At 36.4% G+C, this 18,103-nt stretch overlaps 1 protein-coding gene across 11 annotated transcripts in view; it reads right to left on the bottom strand.

Moving 5' to 3' along the window:
* Nucleotides 1-18,103, bottom strand: part of LOC135217586 (serine/threonine-protein kinase DCLK1-like) — a 368,329-nt gene that overhangs the window by 2,334 nt on the left and 347,892 nt on the right. For 8 of the 11 annotated variants that reach the window (XM_064253596.1, XM_064253588.1, XM_064253607.1 and 5 more), the window contains 8 exons: nucleotides 14,326-14,445; nucleotides 13,550-13,721; nucleotides 12,566-12,725; nucleotides 12,284-12,364; nucleotides 11,520-11,666; nucleotides 10,935-11,081; nucleotides 9,514-9,756; nucleotides 8,524-8,634 (listed from right to left, as the gene is read on the bottom strand). In XM_064253596.1, the coding sequence (XP_064109666.1) occupies nucleotides 8,524-8,634; nucleotides 9,514-9,756; nucleotides 10,935-11,081; nucleotides 11,520-11,666; nucleotides 12,284-12,364; nucleotides 12,566-12,725; nucleotides 13,550-13,721; nucleotides 14,326-14,445 (1,181 nt within the window). Of the gene's footprint in view, nucleotides 1-4,062; nucleotides 4,655-8,523; nucleotides 8,635-9,513; nucleotides 9,757-10,934; nucleotides 11,082-11,519; nucleotides 11,667-12,283; nucleotides 12,365-12,565; nucleotides 12,726-13,549; nucleotides 13,722-14,325; nucleotides 14,446-18,103 lie in introns of all 11 variants that reach the window. The other 3 variants (XR_010315161.1, XR_010315162.1, XM_064253563.1) reach the window with 3 other exon arrangements.

The following is an 18,103-nucleotide window of genomic DNA, read 5'->3' as shown; positions in this document are numbered from 1 at the left end:
GGACCCCTTTCACCTATAAATTAAGAAGCGTATAAAAACTTTTCTTCTTAAACCTACATAGCCCTGGCAGCATCTCAAATCTCTACCCATTTTGTTCTTGTGTATTAAAAGGCCACTTATTCCAACACATTTGCCAACATGACAAATTATTAGGGTAATTTGCATTTTTTCCTAGGTACAGAAACCATAGCATTTAATCGTAGGAGTATTTTTCAGTGTGAGCGGGAAACAGCTATTGAAAATTTATCAGGTGATTAACTGGAATCAAGTTAGTGAGCAGAGGAAACCCCTCCCCCATTACCTGCTGCAAGCTGGCATCCTTTTTAGGTGGGATTTGATAAAAAGCTCTAGTTTGTATACCTTAGAAAATTACTTTAAAAATTTGGTATTTGTTTATACAGAGCAGACTTACTCCTTAAGAGATAGGATAGTCTCTTATGTAAGTGACACATTGAATCTCCACTTGGTAATGGTACGCTCTCAGTCACGATTAAGAGCAAGAGAGCATAGGATGCAACATTCATGCAACTCTGAGGCAGAGAGAACTCTCACTCTATGAAAACTTCAGAGCACAAACTACTGACCTAAATAGGGTAGCAAAAGTCAGCAGGGAGCTGGTGTCCAGGTCAACCATAAATCCATGGGTTCAGATAATAGCTTTAATCTCCCCCTTCCAACTCTTTGCCAAAAGAGAGAACAGCAGAAAGGTCATACTTTATGAGTTAAATCTCCAAGATAGGATGCCCAATTGTACAGTCTACCTCCATCATGGTCCATCCAGCACATGCTCAACCATTCAACTTACAGCCTCATGCCAATCAAGTACCATTGGCAAAATGATTTTACGTCTTAAGAGGTGTTAAGAAACTATACAGGTCCAAAGGAGAGGGGTCCAAGGACTGGTAGGCCACATTCTCGAGGCAAAAAGAGGTACAGGTAGTCTGCCGTAGCCACAGATACTTGCCCTCATTACCAGTGAAACTGAAGTCTGAACTGCTAGGCACAGATCAATGTACTTGACTTCAAGAGCTCTTGAACAAACTATATGACCTTCCTCCTCCCAGGTCGGACCTTGCATCCACTTGATCAATTCATAAATTAACCACTTCTTTGCCAAGTAAACAAATGTTTCTAGCTTTCATTGAGTGATACTTCAACATAAAAGGTAACGCTGTATTTCTGTAGCAACAATTAACTCTTTCTAAAGGTCTCCCTTTCCTTTTCCTCCCTAAGATAACTGAACTATGCATCCTACTTGCAACAATACTCATTCTTTCTGTAATGACAACAGTTCAAAATTCTTTCATCTTGTCCCAATCATTTACATTCAACAGCCAATCTTCATTTCCTGATGGAAGAATAGGTTTAATTATCCCTCGATACATTCCAACTTTTTCTATTCCAAATCTTAAGCAGTCTGGCAGTCTCTTAATACTATCTCCAGGAAGCCTTTATTACCACTCAATACCAAATTCAATATAGTCTAGTGTATCTCCAAAGTAACAGAAATGCTCTGTTTCCTCTGAGGCCTGTCCTTCTGCCTACCATATTCTCTCCTTCCTGCTTCTCTCTCTCCCTCTCCCCTTCCCTTCTCTTTCCCCTCCCGTCCCTTCGTCTGTCTTCTTCTCCTGCTCTCCTCTCCTCTTCATCTTTCTCCTTTCTTTCCCTTCCTCTCTCTCTAATCCCTTCTGCTTGACTTACTGATTCAAGGGTATTTAAACTCTTAATCCCTTTACATTTTGCAGTCCTCAGCCTTTCTTGTAATGCTAATGTTAAATATGATAAATAGTGAAATACTGTATTAAATTCATCTGTGCAACTTCCCCACAGGGTCCACACAACCATTCCATATCTTGTTTTTCTATTTCTTTTAATGATACATGAATAAAAAGTTTACATGTACAAATATACTTAGCTGGTACAAATACTAGTTAAAACAAAAATGCACTAAAATTAGAACAAAATATCCAGATTGATAAGATTTTCAATCAGGCACAATATGTGTTGTTTGAAAGTGATTACTCTTTCACTGGTAAGAAATTATTAATTTTAACTATACTGTTCTTTTATGCTTCATTACAGAGACAAAGTGCTTAAATGCACCTTACACTAAGTATGTACTCCAGTAAATAGACTAGTGAGTAGCTATTCCAATAAGGGGAGCCTAACTAAAGATCTGATTTCTCAACATTAGCTGATCAAATTATGGAACACAAATTCCTGAAAGTATTTCCACATGTTTGTAGGATTTCCAAGTTTTCACCAGATTTACAAATATTTTACAGTGCTTTCACTCATGGTGAACAGCTGCTTTGGAAGGACATTCATGCAAAACTGGATGATCATCTACTTAGTACCTGAAGATCTGTTGAACCTACAGTCACTACTTGGATTATTTTGTGTATAGCTGCTGTGGTTATTTGTAGCCTGAAACCAGACACAATATGTGTGCAAGGTCAAATGAAGCTCTATCATAAAGTACACATAAGTTTACTGTGCTGAATAATTCATATCATGAATCTACAGCAGTTTGTCTCGAATCATATAGCCTATTCCGAGTTTTTATTTCTATTATAAATGCTATACTTATTTCCTTCTTTTGTATTTCTCTTATTAACTTATGATCAATTATTCTGCTATATGTTTCAAAGATTGTTTGTAAGTTTAATTTCAATTACAATTGTTTACACTCCTTTTTATTCACTTTTGAATTTTTCTTTATTAATCTACTTCATTTCACACTCCCTTATGTTTTTTTTTACTCTCCTCTCTTTTATATATCCTCCTTCCTATAAACGCTGAATGTCATTGATTAATCCCTAAGCATGAGCGGTCAGTGAGCTGACCCCAGGTCGGTGATCTATATGAAAGAATCATGAATTCATGATCACGTGTGCCGAACAGCTGGCGAACAGGGAGCAGAGCAGAGTCGATTTTCTAAGGATGTGAGTAGACTCCAGAATTGCTAAGCTAGACTAGCCAAGATCGATTCCGGAGTCAATTTCTGCCCACCACTACAGTATACTAAACCGGACACCAAATCATAGCTAAAGAGTGCAAGGGACAGTTAATCATCAGGATAATTGACCTTTGAAGCTTGGAAAACAGGTATCCTACTAGTCTATGAATACCACAAAGTCACCTTACCTGACATACACTTACTATCAGTTAAAACTGATATTAAGCAATAGTACAAGAAATCTCGTTTCAGTATTCCGTCACTTTCCCGACCTTTACAATTTCAGTATTCTGTCACTTTCCTGTCCTTTACATGTACATTTCTTGGAGGACCTTGGAAATCTGGATGAACACTCTTACATTAAACAAATGGCCCCAGTCTCAGCAACATACTGTTACCCCATTCTGAGAGTACTTTGGCTTCTGAAAATATCTGGTATCCCAAAGGTCACAAAGTAAATCTGTGATCTTATTCCACTCATGAAGAGTAGGCTTATTCTGCAAAAGGCTTCACTGTCTTACAATACTGTACTGAGTCCTTGGATTTTTTTCATTTAAACTGTTAAAATCCATAATAGTAACTAAGGCTAGTCACTCAGAGCAAAAACATCTGCTCTATACTACCTAAAAACAGAATTTATGATATTTATGTCATACATAATAATTGTATTTTGGTTATTATGACTACATCACTCAGGTTTCTTGTGGCATCCATTATTTCATTTTAATAGGATTTATTACCTTTAAATGATGTCATCAGTCCCAAAATATCAGAACTTTTTATATGGGTAAACACAAATATGCTAAAATGTTACTAAAAAATACAGTAGTACTAGCACACTACATTGGACTTCTCAACCCCTGTGCAAGTAGGATAAAATTTTGAAAATTGTACAAAATACTGTTTAATTTTTTTTTCAAAACATAACCATATGCATATTAGTATATCCAGAAATATTATTCAACCAAACTTTCCATATACTTACAGATAATGCACTACAAACAGAGAAAGCTCTCTAATAAAACGTATTAATAGTATTATTGAAAGTTAGATGTAAGTTAGAGCAAAGCATAAAACATATTAGGAGCATACACACAACCCACCTGCCAAAGAAGCCATGTCAAGCCCTGTGGTTTGGATCCATTAGGTTAGCTTTTCGTAAGCACTTGTAAGAATGGTCAGTGTGATTATGGAAGTATGACACTGAATACTTTGCTTCTGACTACCCTACACTTGAATTGATTTCTACTCCAGAAATAATTGACTCAAATGATGAAATACTCTTGCAACTTTCCTCAATGTTAATTGTATGACTAGTATACTGTAGCATTCTAGAAAAATACTTTTCTTCTTAGCAAATAAGAAAAAATCTATGGGACAGTATGAATAGTGCCATAAAACAGGTGTCATTTAAAAATACTTTGATAATTTAATGAAAATAAATTACTTTGTGTAGGTGTGTGAACATGAAAATAAAGCTTGAAACAGGTTCAATGAATTAAGGCTCAGTATGGAAACATTTTGTTCTTTAACTGTAGTAACAGCAGATGTTAACCCATGCCAACATGGGCTGAGGTAAGTAACCCCACATCCCCTTAGCATTATCCTTTCTGCTTGCTTGCTTGCTGCCCTCTGCCACCTGCTTGCCAGATACTATAGCACCTCTACTGTATGCAAGCATGGAGTGGACTCCGCCTGGACATCACAATCACAGAAACAAATATAAATCAGTCACATAAAGACAAACATAAAACATTCAATGACTGACTTTCTGTTATCCTAAATATTACATGATCAAAACATAGAAAAAAATAATCATCATTTTGTTTATTCTCTCAAGAAAAATCTAAACACGGTATGATTTTATCAGTTATGAAATCTACAGCAGTACTGTAAATCATTTCATGGCAATACTGTGGCTACTGCATATGTTGTCCTTAAATCAATGCACAATCAAAGCCTGCCCAGCTACTATTTTATTTCCTTTTTCCTCACTCATTTTATTTTTTTCATTTACAACTAAATTATATGAAGGCATGTAATTATCAAGTTAGGCAGCTTTCATATAAAAAAAAAACTAAATAACTGGAAAATGTAAATTACACAGAAATGATTCAGTACCATGGTATTCCAAAGACTCAGATAACAGTAAGTCAGTCAACATCAAAATCAGTGTCCATAATTCAAGTGACAAAAAAAGTAAAAATCTGAACTTCAACATTACATAAAAATGATATGATACATAAGTGAGTTGCAAATCACTGAGGAATGAATTTCTTTTGTAACAAAAAGACTAGCTACCATTAATAAAAGTTACACAGTAAAATTAAATAAATATATACTGTAATATCAAAGTAAAGAATTAATAAACCTGTAAATATAATGCTATACTCATCCTAAATAGATTTTGAAAAAATTAAAGAAGTTGCAATAGTGCTATGGGTTCCCTTGGAATCTATAATTAACTGTAGTACTTGTCGGATGCTAAAAAAAATTAGAGTTCACTTAAAAAAACAAAATGCAGTAAAATTACATTTTAACTTTATGTGTAATTTGCAAATTATTCCTTAGGCACATGCTTCATTACATCAAGTGAGATCTGCTTAAATGCATGAATTAAGAGGCATTCAATCTTACATATTAGAGTTTGCTTCAACTGTCTACTTTAAAGAAGCACAATCATGGAAAATCATGAAAAAAAATCCTTGGGGAATACAACTCATATAGTGCAGTTAGGCCATTTTGGTAACAAGAAAAGTTCAATAAAAACTTTACAAAAAAAAAAAAAAAAAAAAAAAAAAAAAAAAAAAAAATTTCCTTAAGAATTTTGATATGAGTGATGATATGAAATATTTGTGGTAAAATATATACGAAAGTAAAATACTATGCCAGTTTTTAGGATAATAGTGTCAATGAATGACACATCAATTACTGTAATACCCTGAACTTACGCAACATTAGGTTCCAAACCCACTCGTGCAAGGGGAAGTTTTGCATAAGTTTGGCACAGTCTCGTTGTCTTCTTTGCCTTCAGCTTTTCCCATTTCTTTATGGGGTCGCTGTTTCTAGTCAGCCTTTTCCATCTTCCTCTGTCATGTACATCGTTGTTCTCTTAGACCCTTTTCCTTCATGTCATTCAATAATTTATCTTTCCACCTGAACTTTGGCCTTCCCCTCCCTCTTCTGCCCTCCACCTCCATGTTCATAACCCTCTTACATACATGTTCATCTTCTCTCCTCATGACATGACCAAACCATTTGAGTCTTCTTTCCTGAGCTTTTTTGAAACCTCCAATACTTTGAATGTCCCCCTGATCAATTCATTCTGGAACTCATCTCTTTTTGTGACACCACACATCCATCTCAGCATTCTCATCTCGGCCACTTCCATTCTTCTTTTTTGTTCTTTCTTTATTGGCCAAGTCTCTGCCCCATAGAGGATAGCTGGTCTAACTACGCTTTTATCAAACTTTCCTTTAACTTTTGCACTGATCCACCTGTCACAAAGTATCCCCCTGATGACTTTCTCCAATTCATCCATGCACACTGAATTCTATTAGTAACTTCTGCATCCAGGTTTCCATTCTCACTCATAACAGAACTAAGATATTTGAAGGAGCTAACCCTCTTTATGTCTTCTTGGCCCAATTTCACTGTTCCCTGGCATTCCTCTCCAACTGTCCACATATATTGTCTTTGTTCTGCTAATTTTTAAGTCTCTACTCTCAAGTTTGGCACATTCTCAAAAAATGCAAATAAATGCTTGCTTCTAGAGTTTGAACACTAAATACAAACCTAATCATGCTCCCTAAGTAATAAGCTAACTTTTAAATGAAATTAAAGTTACTGTAATTTGATTTCTAAATTAGTTTGATACATTACGCTTAAAACAGAGATAACTGGTAGGCGTAAAGATAGTTTTTCCCTTAGAGTAAAAGAAGTTTTCTTTGCATCACTAGGCAAAATTCATAAGTCAGTCATAACAAACTTACAAAATTCAATAAAATAAAGAAAGCATCTATATACTGCATAATTTTGCAGAGGGTGAAGGTAAAATTAAATCAATTCAAAATCATGAACTAGTGTGAGGGCTAACTATGAACAAAAGAGAGAGAGAGAGAGAGAGAGAGAGAGAGAGAGAGAGAGAGAGAGAGAGAGAGAGAGAGAGAGAGAGAGAGAGAAATACATATGTCATGTGAGGTAAAACTCTGGAGGGGTATCATCTTTAAAAATTGTGAATGGGATCACATCTTCTGAAAGTACATTAGCTGTATGTGCTGTAATTACGTAACATAATACATACAGATTGTACCAGGACTTTTCTCCGGGGTTAAGAAAGTAATTTTTACAGAACGGCAACTCTGTCATGTCTGATATGTTTTACTAGTTGATGATCATGGAGGTTTTAAATAGTGACAAACACTGTGAATTATGTAATGCCTTTGTATTATTTTCAAAAATATAACTAACATTCACAAAATCTCCATGCTAATTTTACACTTAAAAGTGTGAAAACATACTAATTGTAGAATACTACTACGTACTTCAGAAATTAAACAAAGTTTCTGAAGGGATATCATCTTTGAAAAGTGCAGTGACTTTGTGAATGGGTACGGCATCTTGTAAAAGTACGTACAGGCAGTCCCCGGTTATTGGCAAGGTTTTTGTTCCTGGTGGGGTACTGATAAGTGAAAACCACCATTAACCAAAACTCAGCAATTTATGGGGCTTATGGCTCTAAGTTTTGGTTAATGGCGCCTCTGTTAGGTCTGTTATGGCGCCACAAATCTATTATCGGCACCTTATGGCACCGATAACTGAAACTTGGCCCATTATGGCACCATAAATCACAGATTTTATGGCTTTAGACAAGTGCCAAAAAAGCAAATCGCCATTAACCAGGGATTGCCTGTACATGCACAAACTGTAGGTGCTGTAATTACCTTTGTATATTATATTTATACCATGTATAAAAATAAAAATGCATTTTTAATAAGGATTTTATACAGAAAAGCTTTAAAACTTAAAAATTTACATAATAAATTAAACATAAACACTTTTGCAGGGTTTTGCAGTGTTTCTGGAGGATTCGCAAATGTTCGCGCTATTGTGAATTTGCGCAAATTGAATAACGTAAGTTCGGGGTATTACTGTAGATATAGTGTACCTTTTCCGTGGAAAAATTATAAACAAATAATACTAAACTTTCATGCAGTATCATCCTCAAATAGAAAGTAGCAATTTAAAACTATGACTACCACAAAGGAATAGCTGCACCAAATAAATAAATTTAAAAAAAATAAACACACACACACAAACAGACACCAATTTTCAGGAAAGAAAAAATGGGGGATTACCACAAACTTTACCAAACTCTATACCTACGTAAAATTGATAAAATTACCAATCATGACAATAATAAGGAGGAGGCAATTGTAAAGGACCCACAGGACAAAGACAAGAATTCCAAAAAACTTACATGAAGAAGAGTACAATAACGGTTAGAAGACCATAGAGAAGATACAGTACTGATAGAGCTGAATCAAATTATAAAGGATACTTACAGACATTAGATTAATTCCTGCATCCTTGTGCTGAGGACCATTTGTATCAAAGTGAAGTCCAAGTTTATGAGAAACTCGAAGATGGAGATTCCGATCAAGAGCTTCATCGTCCTGAGGGAGGAATACTTCAGACTACGGAGGCTTTTACCAATTCTACACGGAGTAGAGTACTCTAGATTCTCTCGAAATGATAAATTTTTCTTGAATTATCTATTTATGGCATGCCACAAATATCAAGTCAGGATGAATATCAAGCGGTATAACCTATGTGCGAACATCTTTAGCAAATGACTGTCATGTTTTTATGTGATTTGTCATCCACAGTTGAATATATACATGTACTGTATACCTTACTATATCAGTGTTTATACTTCAAAAATTTGTTCCTTAAGTCATATTTATTTGTTACAAAGTGTCAAAAAGCTCAAATTTACTTTGTTGCACCATGCAAGCCTAAGCTTACCAAGATTACTATAATTACAATCATACTTATACAGTACAGCATAAGGTACCCATTTGAGGAACTAAAAACAAGTTATATAAAAATTTTGTCAGCAATAAACTAATCTACTTCCAAAAATTCTGTAAACATAAATCTAATTTCAGTATTTTGAATAAGTTTTAAATGGAAAGCTAACCATTAAAGCTTCATAACAAACATTAACATTAAAAACCTCTGATAATAATACGAGCATTAAAAAAATTCCTACCATCTTAATAAACATCTTAAAAAAACTCTACTATGATGTGTTACTAAGCTGTCTTTTCAGCTTCCGCTCAAAAAGAATATTTTATTAGAACTCTTCCCCTGATTATCTGGCATTCCATCAAAGAATATACAACAAAGTATTGTATTTGTTACGCATTTACTCTTCAGTTTAACAACAACAAATTCATGCAAACAAACACGTGCAATTAACTTCATCATACTGCATCACAACAAAACTTCATCAAACAAACTGGGATAACGTTCATGTTAATTTAACTTACCGAGACCCAAGGATGATCAAGGACTTCCTGTGCACTAAATCTTTTATCTTGATCAACCTGTATCATGTGGACAATCAATTCTCGAGCAGAGTCAGAGATATCATCCCAATAAGGTGCATGGAATTCATAATGCCCTCTTAGAATCTGATCAAACAGTTCCTCTTGATTATTTGTAGCAGAAACAAAGGGAGGGAAACCACACAGAAGAATGTATGTGATTACACCAGTTGCCCAAATGTCAACCTGTTAATAAAATAATTTCCAATGAAGCATAAAAGTAAAAAATTTTATTTCAGGAAGATACATAAACAGTACATTGGCAATACAGTGAACCCCCATATTCGCAAACTCCGGATTCACAGACTCACTTATTTGTGGATTTCTCTCTGGAACAAATAACCCCATTATTCACAAAAAATTTGCCTATTCGCAGTATTTTTCTATGATAAATATCCACAAAATACGTTTTTTTTTTTTTTTATCAATTTCATCACAAAATGCGCTTCTTGTGGTAAAACTTAAAATAACCATCTATGAACATTTTAAGTGGGTTTTACTGGAGTTTTAGCTAACAAAATAGGCAGTATTAAGCATTTTGTAGGGGTTTCTACTATTTGTGGATTCTAGCTATTGGAGGGGGGGCCCGCCCCCCCTGGTACACATCCCTGCGAATACGGGGGGAACACTGTACTTGAAAACTAATCCAATAATACAAGTGCATTAATTGATAAAGTATAAACATCATGAATCCTTTGTTGTAATACTCATTATACTGAGTAAGTTCCAAAATTTATCAAATTTACTGTTATATATGTTTAGAGTACAGCAGAATCTTCTACGCAGCACAGTTCCAAAACACTATGATAATTTGTGTATTTTGCTACTGTTAAAAGAAACAGAAAAAACCCTCTCAAAATAAGCCATTCTTTCCATCACATTAGTTAGCACAAGGGCTAATGCTTGAGTCTTACTACCATTCAGTAAGATGCTTACATGAAAGTCTGAAAATTTTTTAATACAATTACCTTACCATTATTCATTGCTTTATCTTCCACAAATCTCCACGCATCTCCAGCCTCCCTTCTCACAGCACTCATCCACCCAAGTACACAAAATCTCCACTCAACTAATTATGCAAGGTTTACAAATTTTGCAGTGTTTTGCTGATTACAGCAGCTTTATGAACATATTCCAAGTGTTAAGTTTTTATTGTTATTCTACTGCACTTGTCATCTTCCATTCCCAATCACGTTTTCCTTTGTAAAATCTATGAGAAAGACAAACAGCAAAGTTGAAATGGCTTCCTTTGCAGCATCACACTAGTTACTGTAAATCCTTTTGACTTGAGCCTAGCAACATTAACTTTGCATCTACTCTATGTGAATAGATATCAAAGTCCTGGGATACAGTTCTGTACTAACCTTCAATCCATACCCTGACTCTGCTAGGATTTCTGGGGCAACGTAAGTTGGGGTACCACAAATGGTGTATAGTGGTTCTGTTACCTCCACAGCAAGACCAAAGTCCCCTAATTTTAGGCTTTTACCACCATCGGTACGCTCTACCACCTGCAAAACATAACTGGGTATTTGTAAAGCATAACCATTTTCATAAATTACATGAAAATTGTTGATAAGACATTTTTAAGTAATACTACAAAATATAAAACATACTAAAGAAATTTATTACATATATGTGATGACAATGCACTTCAGTGTAATACTTTTAATAACAGTGCAAAAATTTCATCTTTAACATATAGTAATAGTATGTATAAATTTAAATAAGGATAGTAGACACTTTTCCATTTGGTAAACAGATGCATTTGTCCTTAAGGTGACATGGAACTCTTCAATGATAATCTGCCACCTGTTCCAACAGAAATCTTGCAAGCTGTATAAATGTGTATTATTCTTAGGAAGTAGCTAAACCAGGCCTCTGAGCAAGAAATAACAATAAAATGGTAAATTGGATGAGAAAAAATTAATTAGTATATTTCCTCTTACCAAGAGATTTTCAGGTTTAATATCCCTATGTACAATATTTCTTTGGTGTAGATAGTCTAGAGCTGCAGCGAGGTCGCGCACCATAGAACTGGCATCTTGCTCTGTGTATCGGGTGGCACTGGCTATGGCATCAAACAAGTCACCACCCTTTAAGAAAATCATCAAGCATTATTCTATAAGATGACATCACTTCACTGCAATATGTATTACATTTCCTAAAGAGGTTATGCTTTTGGTTTGGTTTGTACTTGTACATGTCTCTCTCTCAGCAAGATATGAGAAGATTACTGAACTTCATTTTTTTACACTTTCACAATTCATTTTTTTTTCAGGGAACAACTGATTAAATTTTGGCATGGGTCAAAGCACAGATCTAGATACATGACTTATTGACTGCTCAGTTCATGTTAAAACCACTAATGTTTTTCAAAGAAAGCATAAACGATGCAAAATCTTTTGGTAACTATGCTAATCAATGAGGATATGAACTGCTCAGATCAATTCTCTGACCAAGCTAACTGTATTAGTGATTTCCGATCTCTATCTGTCATTTCTATTCAGAGAATAAAATCACAATGAAAATGTCAAATAATAAATAATTTGAATTCTCTGAGAGACCATTTTATTATTACTTGCAATTTTATCTAAAAATTAAAAAATACTTTTTATTCAAGAGCAGGAAGAGCACTGGATAAAAGCGCAACCCAAGATGACAGGGAATTTTGAAATCAAATTAATATATCAGCTTCTGATGGCTTACTTACCCTGACTAGTTCCATAACGAGGTAGAGTTGATGAGGAGTGTGGAATTCCTCAATTAAACTAACAATATGAGGGTGGCTAACCTGAAACAGACAAAGGTTAAGGATACCACACTATCCTAAAAAATATGGCAAATATATGGAATAAGGCAGCATATACTACGGAAAAAAGGTTAGTTAACAGTCATAATCACTATACAGTATATCAACAGCACAAAGTACATTTGAGCATTTCACTTTGTTATAAAACATGATCTTTTAAAGGCAAAGAGGCTTCAAACTCACCCTCCGTAATATTGATACTTCGCTTTCAATCATATGTTCTTTCCCTCTGCATTTCGCTTTGTCTATGATCTTCAGAGCATATTCTTCTTTCGTCTTTTTACAGACACATCCCCGGACAACTGCAAAGTTGCCATCACCAAGGATACGTCCTACGGAATATCTGTAAATCGAGTAACTATTAATCTAAATTTACATACTAAACACTCAGGCAACATAATATGTACAGCGGATGCAGCACTCCTATCAAACACAGAAAGGAATAGCTATTGTGCATTAGAGTCACAGGTAAGGACACCGCAACATGTGGCTACCACTTTTTCTTCAACTCGTGCAGTTTTCAATCTTGAAAACTGAGCACCAAGAAAGTTCAGCTTTTTGTAATATTAAGTTTACTATATTGAATATGTCTTAACATGAAATACTGTGCAAATAAATCATCTTTACAACTGATGCATTTAAATCTATTTCTGCAGAAAATTAGTACCGACCTTGTGCCACGAAACAGCCAACAGAATATCAGCTTGCAAATCCATTTCGTGACGCCATTAATTGTGAATGGAAGAATTCTGATATGGATCGAAGTATACTCGAAAATCAGGTAAATTCCGAAAAATTATTAATGAATGAGTACTGTTTCCCTCGAATACAATCAAAATGTTTATCCTCTCCTAATACTATAAACAAATGACGAACTCATTCCTATTGTTCTCAACTTTAATGGAAGTATGGGTACAATAAGACGAAACCACACACAAGGTGATCCATCCGTTTCAAACAGCTTTTAACCTAACAGTGAGAAACCGGTGAAATCTCTATCAGTTGAAGAAATGACATAAATAATAGATTAGTTTTCACAACAAAAGCAACGTTAAGACACCACCACACACGCCAGATCTACAGAACATTTGGCGGAAACACTTCAACCCCGCCTTCAGGTTCCGTTGAGTGAAATCTTACAATCCACACACTCTCACACACACTTACTTGGATGTAACGCACGAAGGGAATATGATGTTCTCAAGGCTTGCACAGGCTACATGACCGTTATACTGAAGTAAGTTCTGCGACTGTTCTTGCTGGTAATGGGTCTGGGGTTGGCTTAGGCGCTTGTGTGGAGAATGTGCTCGTGGCTTTCTTGGCGATCTTGGTAAACTTCCTGTGACAAGTGAAAACGTCAGTCATCACGCAGTTAATCATGTCCCCATGCCACAAAATCCACACAATACTACACCAAGCCATGTACATGGATTAGCAAGGGATGAGGGGTAGCAGAGCAGCCCCAATCTTACGTACAGAAAAGTACAAAATAAATCTAATGGTCTCCTTTGCATACTGCACAATGACCCAGTGAATGAAATAGGCATTTCCTCTCAACACAGTTACTTGTTTCCTAGGGCATGCAAAAAATCTCATCTTATTTAAGATTCAAAAGGCCAATAAAAACTGCCTAGACAGCATCCCAAGTTCAATAACAATAAAAAATATTCAGTCAAAAAAAAAAACTTTATATAATATCTCGCATAGTACTGTATACTCCATAGTACTGTATACTCCATAGTTCTGGCAGTTAGGCCGAATCTTTTTTACTAGTCTATCAAGCAACAATAAACATATAGTAATGACAAAAACCATCACTACAACAAAGATAAGTATCGGCAAAAAGAGGTGATTATTTCAGTATCCTATGCTTCACCCCTCAATTCTAAACTACGTATATGGGAAAAATATGAGCTAGGCAGAAAGAACTCCAACTCAACTACCTGGCCCATCAAATATGGCTAGAGGAGAAACTGCTCGACCTCTGGGCTTGGGCGAAGGCATGCGGCGGGGTCTGCGCGGGCTGAGAGGACACTTCACCATGGGCTGGATTGTTTTACATTCTGCAAACCGGAAGAAAAATAAGACATTCGATGAGCGCTTCGGGAAGTCTGACACTGGTGCTTCACAAATACTTCAAATCGAACTATATTTGAATGCAATTTGTCCTTTCAAATGACGTGAGTGATACATTTGGACTAAAAATCATAACGGTAAACTACCCCACATTCAAATTGTTTGCGTGAAAACTTATGATTTCCAAATGAAACATTTTAAGGTCAGAAATTTCACAACGCCAATTTCACCGCTATCAATTCCACTATAACATGATCGGCGAATAATACCTAAAACAAAGAGCAATTTTATGATGCATAGTTTCTTAGTATTGTAGTATAAATGGGTTTTCACAATCCTGAATTTCAGCATTTATGGCTAGAAGTAAATGTGATGCTGGGTACTGCCCTTCCGTATTTCTTACCCTTACAATGGCAGCCGGCACAATCTCACTTTCAAGAATACTTACATTTTCACGCAATAATTTTTTATAGCTAGATAAAATTTAATTCTTCCAGTGAGAAAGAACTACGACTCATGATCAATGGGAACAGAGAATAACTTTTAACATCTTCCTACTCCCCGTACTGACCTAGATCTGCAGCCATCCGCACGCATTATAAGAATTTACTCAAACAAAACATAACATGACTAAAGATACATTAAATTCATCACTTAGCGAAATATTTTGTAACCCTAGCACATTTAATTTGAGAGAGAGAGAGAGAGAGAGAGAGAGAGAGAGAGAGTTTATGTAAAACGACTGTATTATTCACGGCAAACTTATAGTAATGTGAAAAAGAATGCAATGACAGAAACACTCTAAACTTAACACGAGAAGAAATGATGACGCAATCAGTGTAAGTCTTCCAGGACGCAACGATGAATAAAGACCAATTTCCTACCCTAGGAAAAATCCTTGTGTAAACAACGTTGGCTGTAAGGGAAGTTTTCTCCTACATTCCTAACTCACAAAGCCCACAACATCTTCCCTTTCTCCCTCCCCTCCCTCTCCTGATATACCTCTACAGGAGGCAGCAATTCCCAAGAGTCTCTCGCACCTGACGAACGCACAAACCCTTGTTTGTCTGTCTGTCTGTCTGTCCGTCTGCCCGTCTTGTCTTCTTCCGCACTTGACCCTGGACGAGGCTCTCTTCTCTTGAGGCGCAAGTAGGTCGGTCACTGGGTGTACTTGTATCTCGGCGATCTTTCGAGATTCTTCATCCTTCGGGACTAGAATTACTGTTCGCCTGGTTGAAATACACGGAATGGACGGCTTTTACTCTACCAGTTAATCCTTTCGTTCTGATTCATAAGGTTCTTTTGTGGTTATTTACCGAATTTTATGTCGAGGCTAAAGCACCACAAAAAGACATGCATGCTGCTGCTTGCAGGGAAGTTTGTTTCTTGTATCTCCATTCGATGTACAACACGCGTTTATTGTTCAAATATCTAAGGCGACTTACAATTGAATTCAGATTTAATGGACATCACAATACGTTGGAACACTAAACATAAAAATAGTTTCGAGTTAGCATGAGAATTTCCGGAATTTATTTCCGAAAGTATTTCTATAACAAGCAGGCCAATCTAAGAAGTCCGTATATGGACAACACGTAGCGTCATTTTCGGGAACACACAAGTGGTCAAATTATTCAAAGGAAGACAACATCTCAGAAGCGAGGGTCAAGCCAGAAACGAAATCTACTGTACTTCCAACATTACCTCCTGGTCGTCCTTCTTTCTCACTGCAGCGGTAACCAGGTCACACAATAAAGGAAATGACAAGTATTATCGGAACGCGTGCATCTTTCTGCACAGCTACCCACAAAAAGTGACGATGAAAGCCTTTCATATTTCCCTTATGTAGGAACGCTGATGAAAAATAAATTCATCTTTAAGGATAAGCATTTCTCCATGATGGAAATGAACATCCCATTCAAAATCGTGCATATCTCAAGAACAATAGAAATACTGCCTCAATATATCCACCCATACAGCAAATGAAAACTTGCTATATGTAATATAGCAAGTTTTCATTTGCTGTATGGGTGGATAGTCATGACCGTTCGTATCAGTGCCATTCCCTCCCATATTTCCTACCCCTTAGTGGACAAACATATTTCAATAATAAGATCGTGAAATAGCAGACCACCACGTCGTCTGTCAGTGAAATTCCGTCACAACGATCAAATACTGCCAAGGTTTCCAGTGTGAAAATCCCTCCACACAGTACATGATCCAGTCTTCAATAATAATACTTAGTGGTCTATGCCTATTCGGTGAAAGGGGCGAGTCGCTACATTTGGAGGCAAAAGGGCTATTCTTTGCAAATACTTTCAAAAGGATTATTCTGAAATTTATAAACAAAGCAACACCTTTATAAAGATTCGTTAGAACATCGCTTCGTTATTTCGTGGACATAGTACCACGATATCAGTGCTCAAACCAGACTTTACAAAACTTATCTTTATCGAGTACGTATTGATAACATAAATTGAAAAACGACCAATAATACTGGCAATATTCGTAGGAGAGAGAGAGAGAGAGAGAGAGAGAGAGAGAGAGAGAGAGAGAGAGAGAGAGAGAGAGAGAGAGAGATTTTTGTTACCACTAAAACAGCGAGTTCAGTAATAGATGAATGGATATTTCATAAAATATGGGGAAACTAGATTTCCTTAAACAGCTGCACTGAACCGAGTATCCTTTCCTTCGAAGGATGCCGCTGCAAAGAGGGGTCGGGGACCAGATTTTGCCGTGATCAACGAACCTTGCAATGAGGTCAAGGTTGCAGACAAGACTTCTTAACAACAGCCAAATTTTACATCATCATTCTACTTTGTTCTTTTAACAATATCGGGGTAATTCTCTCTCCCTCTCACATCGAATGTTGGTTGTAAGAATGACTGGCATTGTGCCAAGGAAGGCCCCTGGGTAGCATCGTACAACACTGGACAGACCAACTACAGTACTTTCATTTTTCAGTTTTTAGGTTTGTGTAAAAGACAACAATTGTGCTGGCTTTGTCGGCCCCTCCGCCCTCAGGTCTCAAAAACCACTGAAGCTAGAGGGCTGTAAATTGGTATGTTGATCACCCACCCTCCAATATTCAAACATACCAAATTGCAGCCCTCTAGCCTAAGTAGTTTTTTTTAAGGTTAAATTTAGCTATAATCGTACTTCTGGCAACGCTAAGGGTACGAACAACATAGGCTACCACCGGACTGTGGCTGAGTTTCATGAAATGCGGCTAAGAGTTTTACAGGCCGAGGCTTAGGCCACTACCGGACAGAGCATTTTTTAATTGTTTACTTTGAAACGAAACAAACGCCGAGACTTCATCGACTTTGCGATCTTGATCTACGATAGCAGGTGCGTGTGTGCAAAATATGTACTTTCTCATCTACATTCAGTTTCCTCTTCCATGTGGCTACATCCACTTTTATACAGCTACTTCGAAATGTGGCAGCATTCTGATGTTGTGCATGATGATGATAAAATCTGAATGTGAACGCCTCATGACACTGTTTGTTTCCTGTTCCAGCACAGAAGCAGTCACTTCTTGCTGGTCTCGATTAGACCTACCCAAAGTCGAGCCAGAATACCTACAAGCAGTCTGCATTGCAATACATTACACGAACCACAACGTTAATAACATGCCCCAGA

Source organism: Macrobrachium nipponense, chromosome 19 (assembly GCF_015104395.2).
Source record: "Macrobrachium nipponense isolate FS-2020 chromosome 19, ASM1510439v2, whole genome shotgun sequence".
In the NCBI taxonomy this organism is placed as follows: Eukaryota; Metazoa; Arthropoda; class Malacostraca; order Decapoda; family Palaemonidae; genus Macrobrachium; species Macrobrachium nipponense.
Note: the sequence above shows the minus strand (reverse complement) of the source record. Positions and strands in the feature narration are given on the sequence as shown.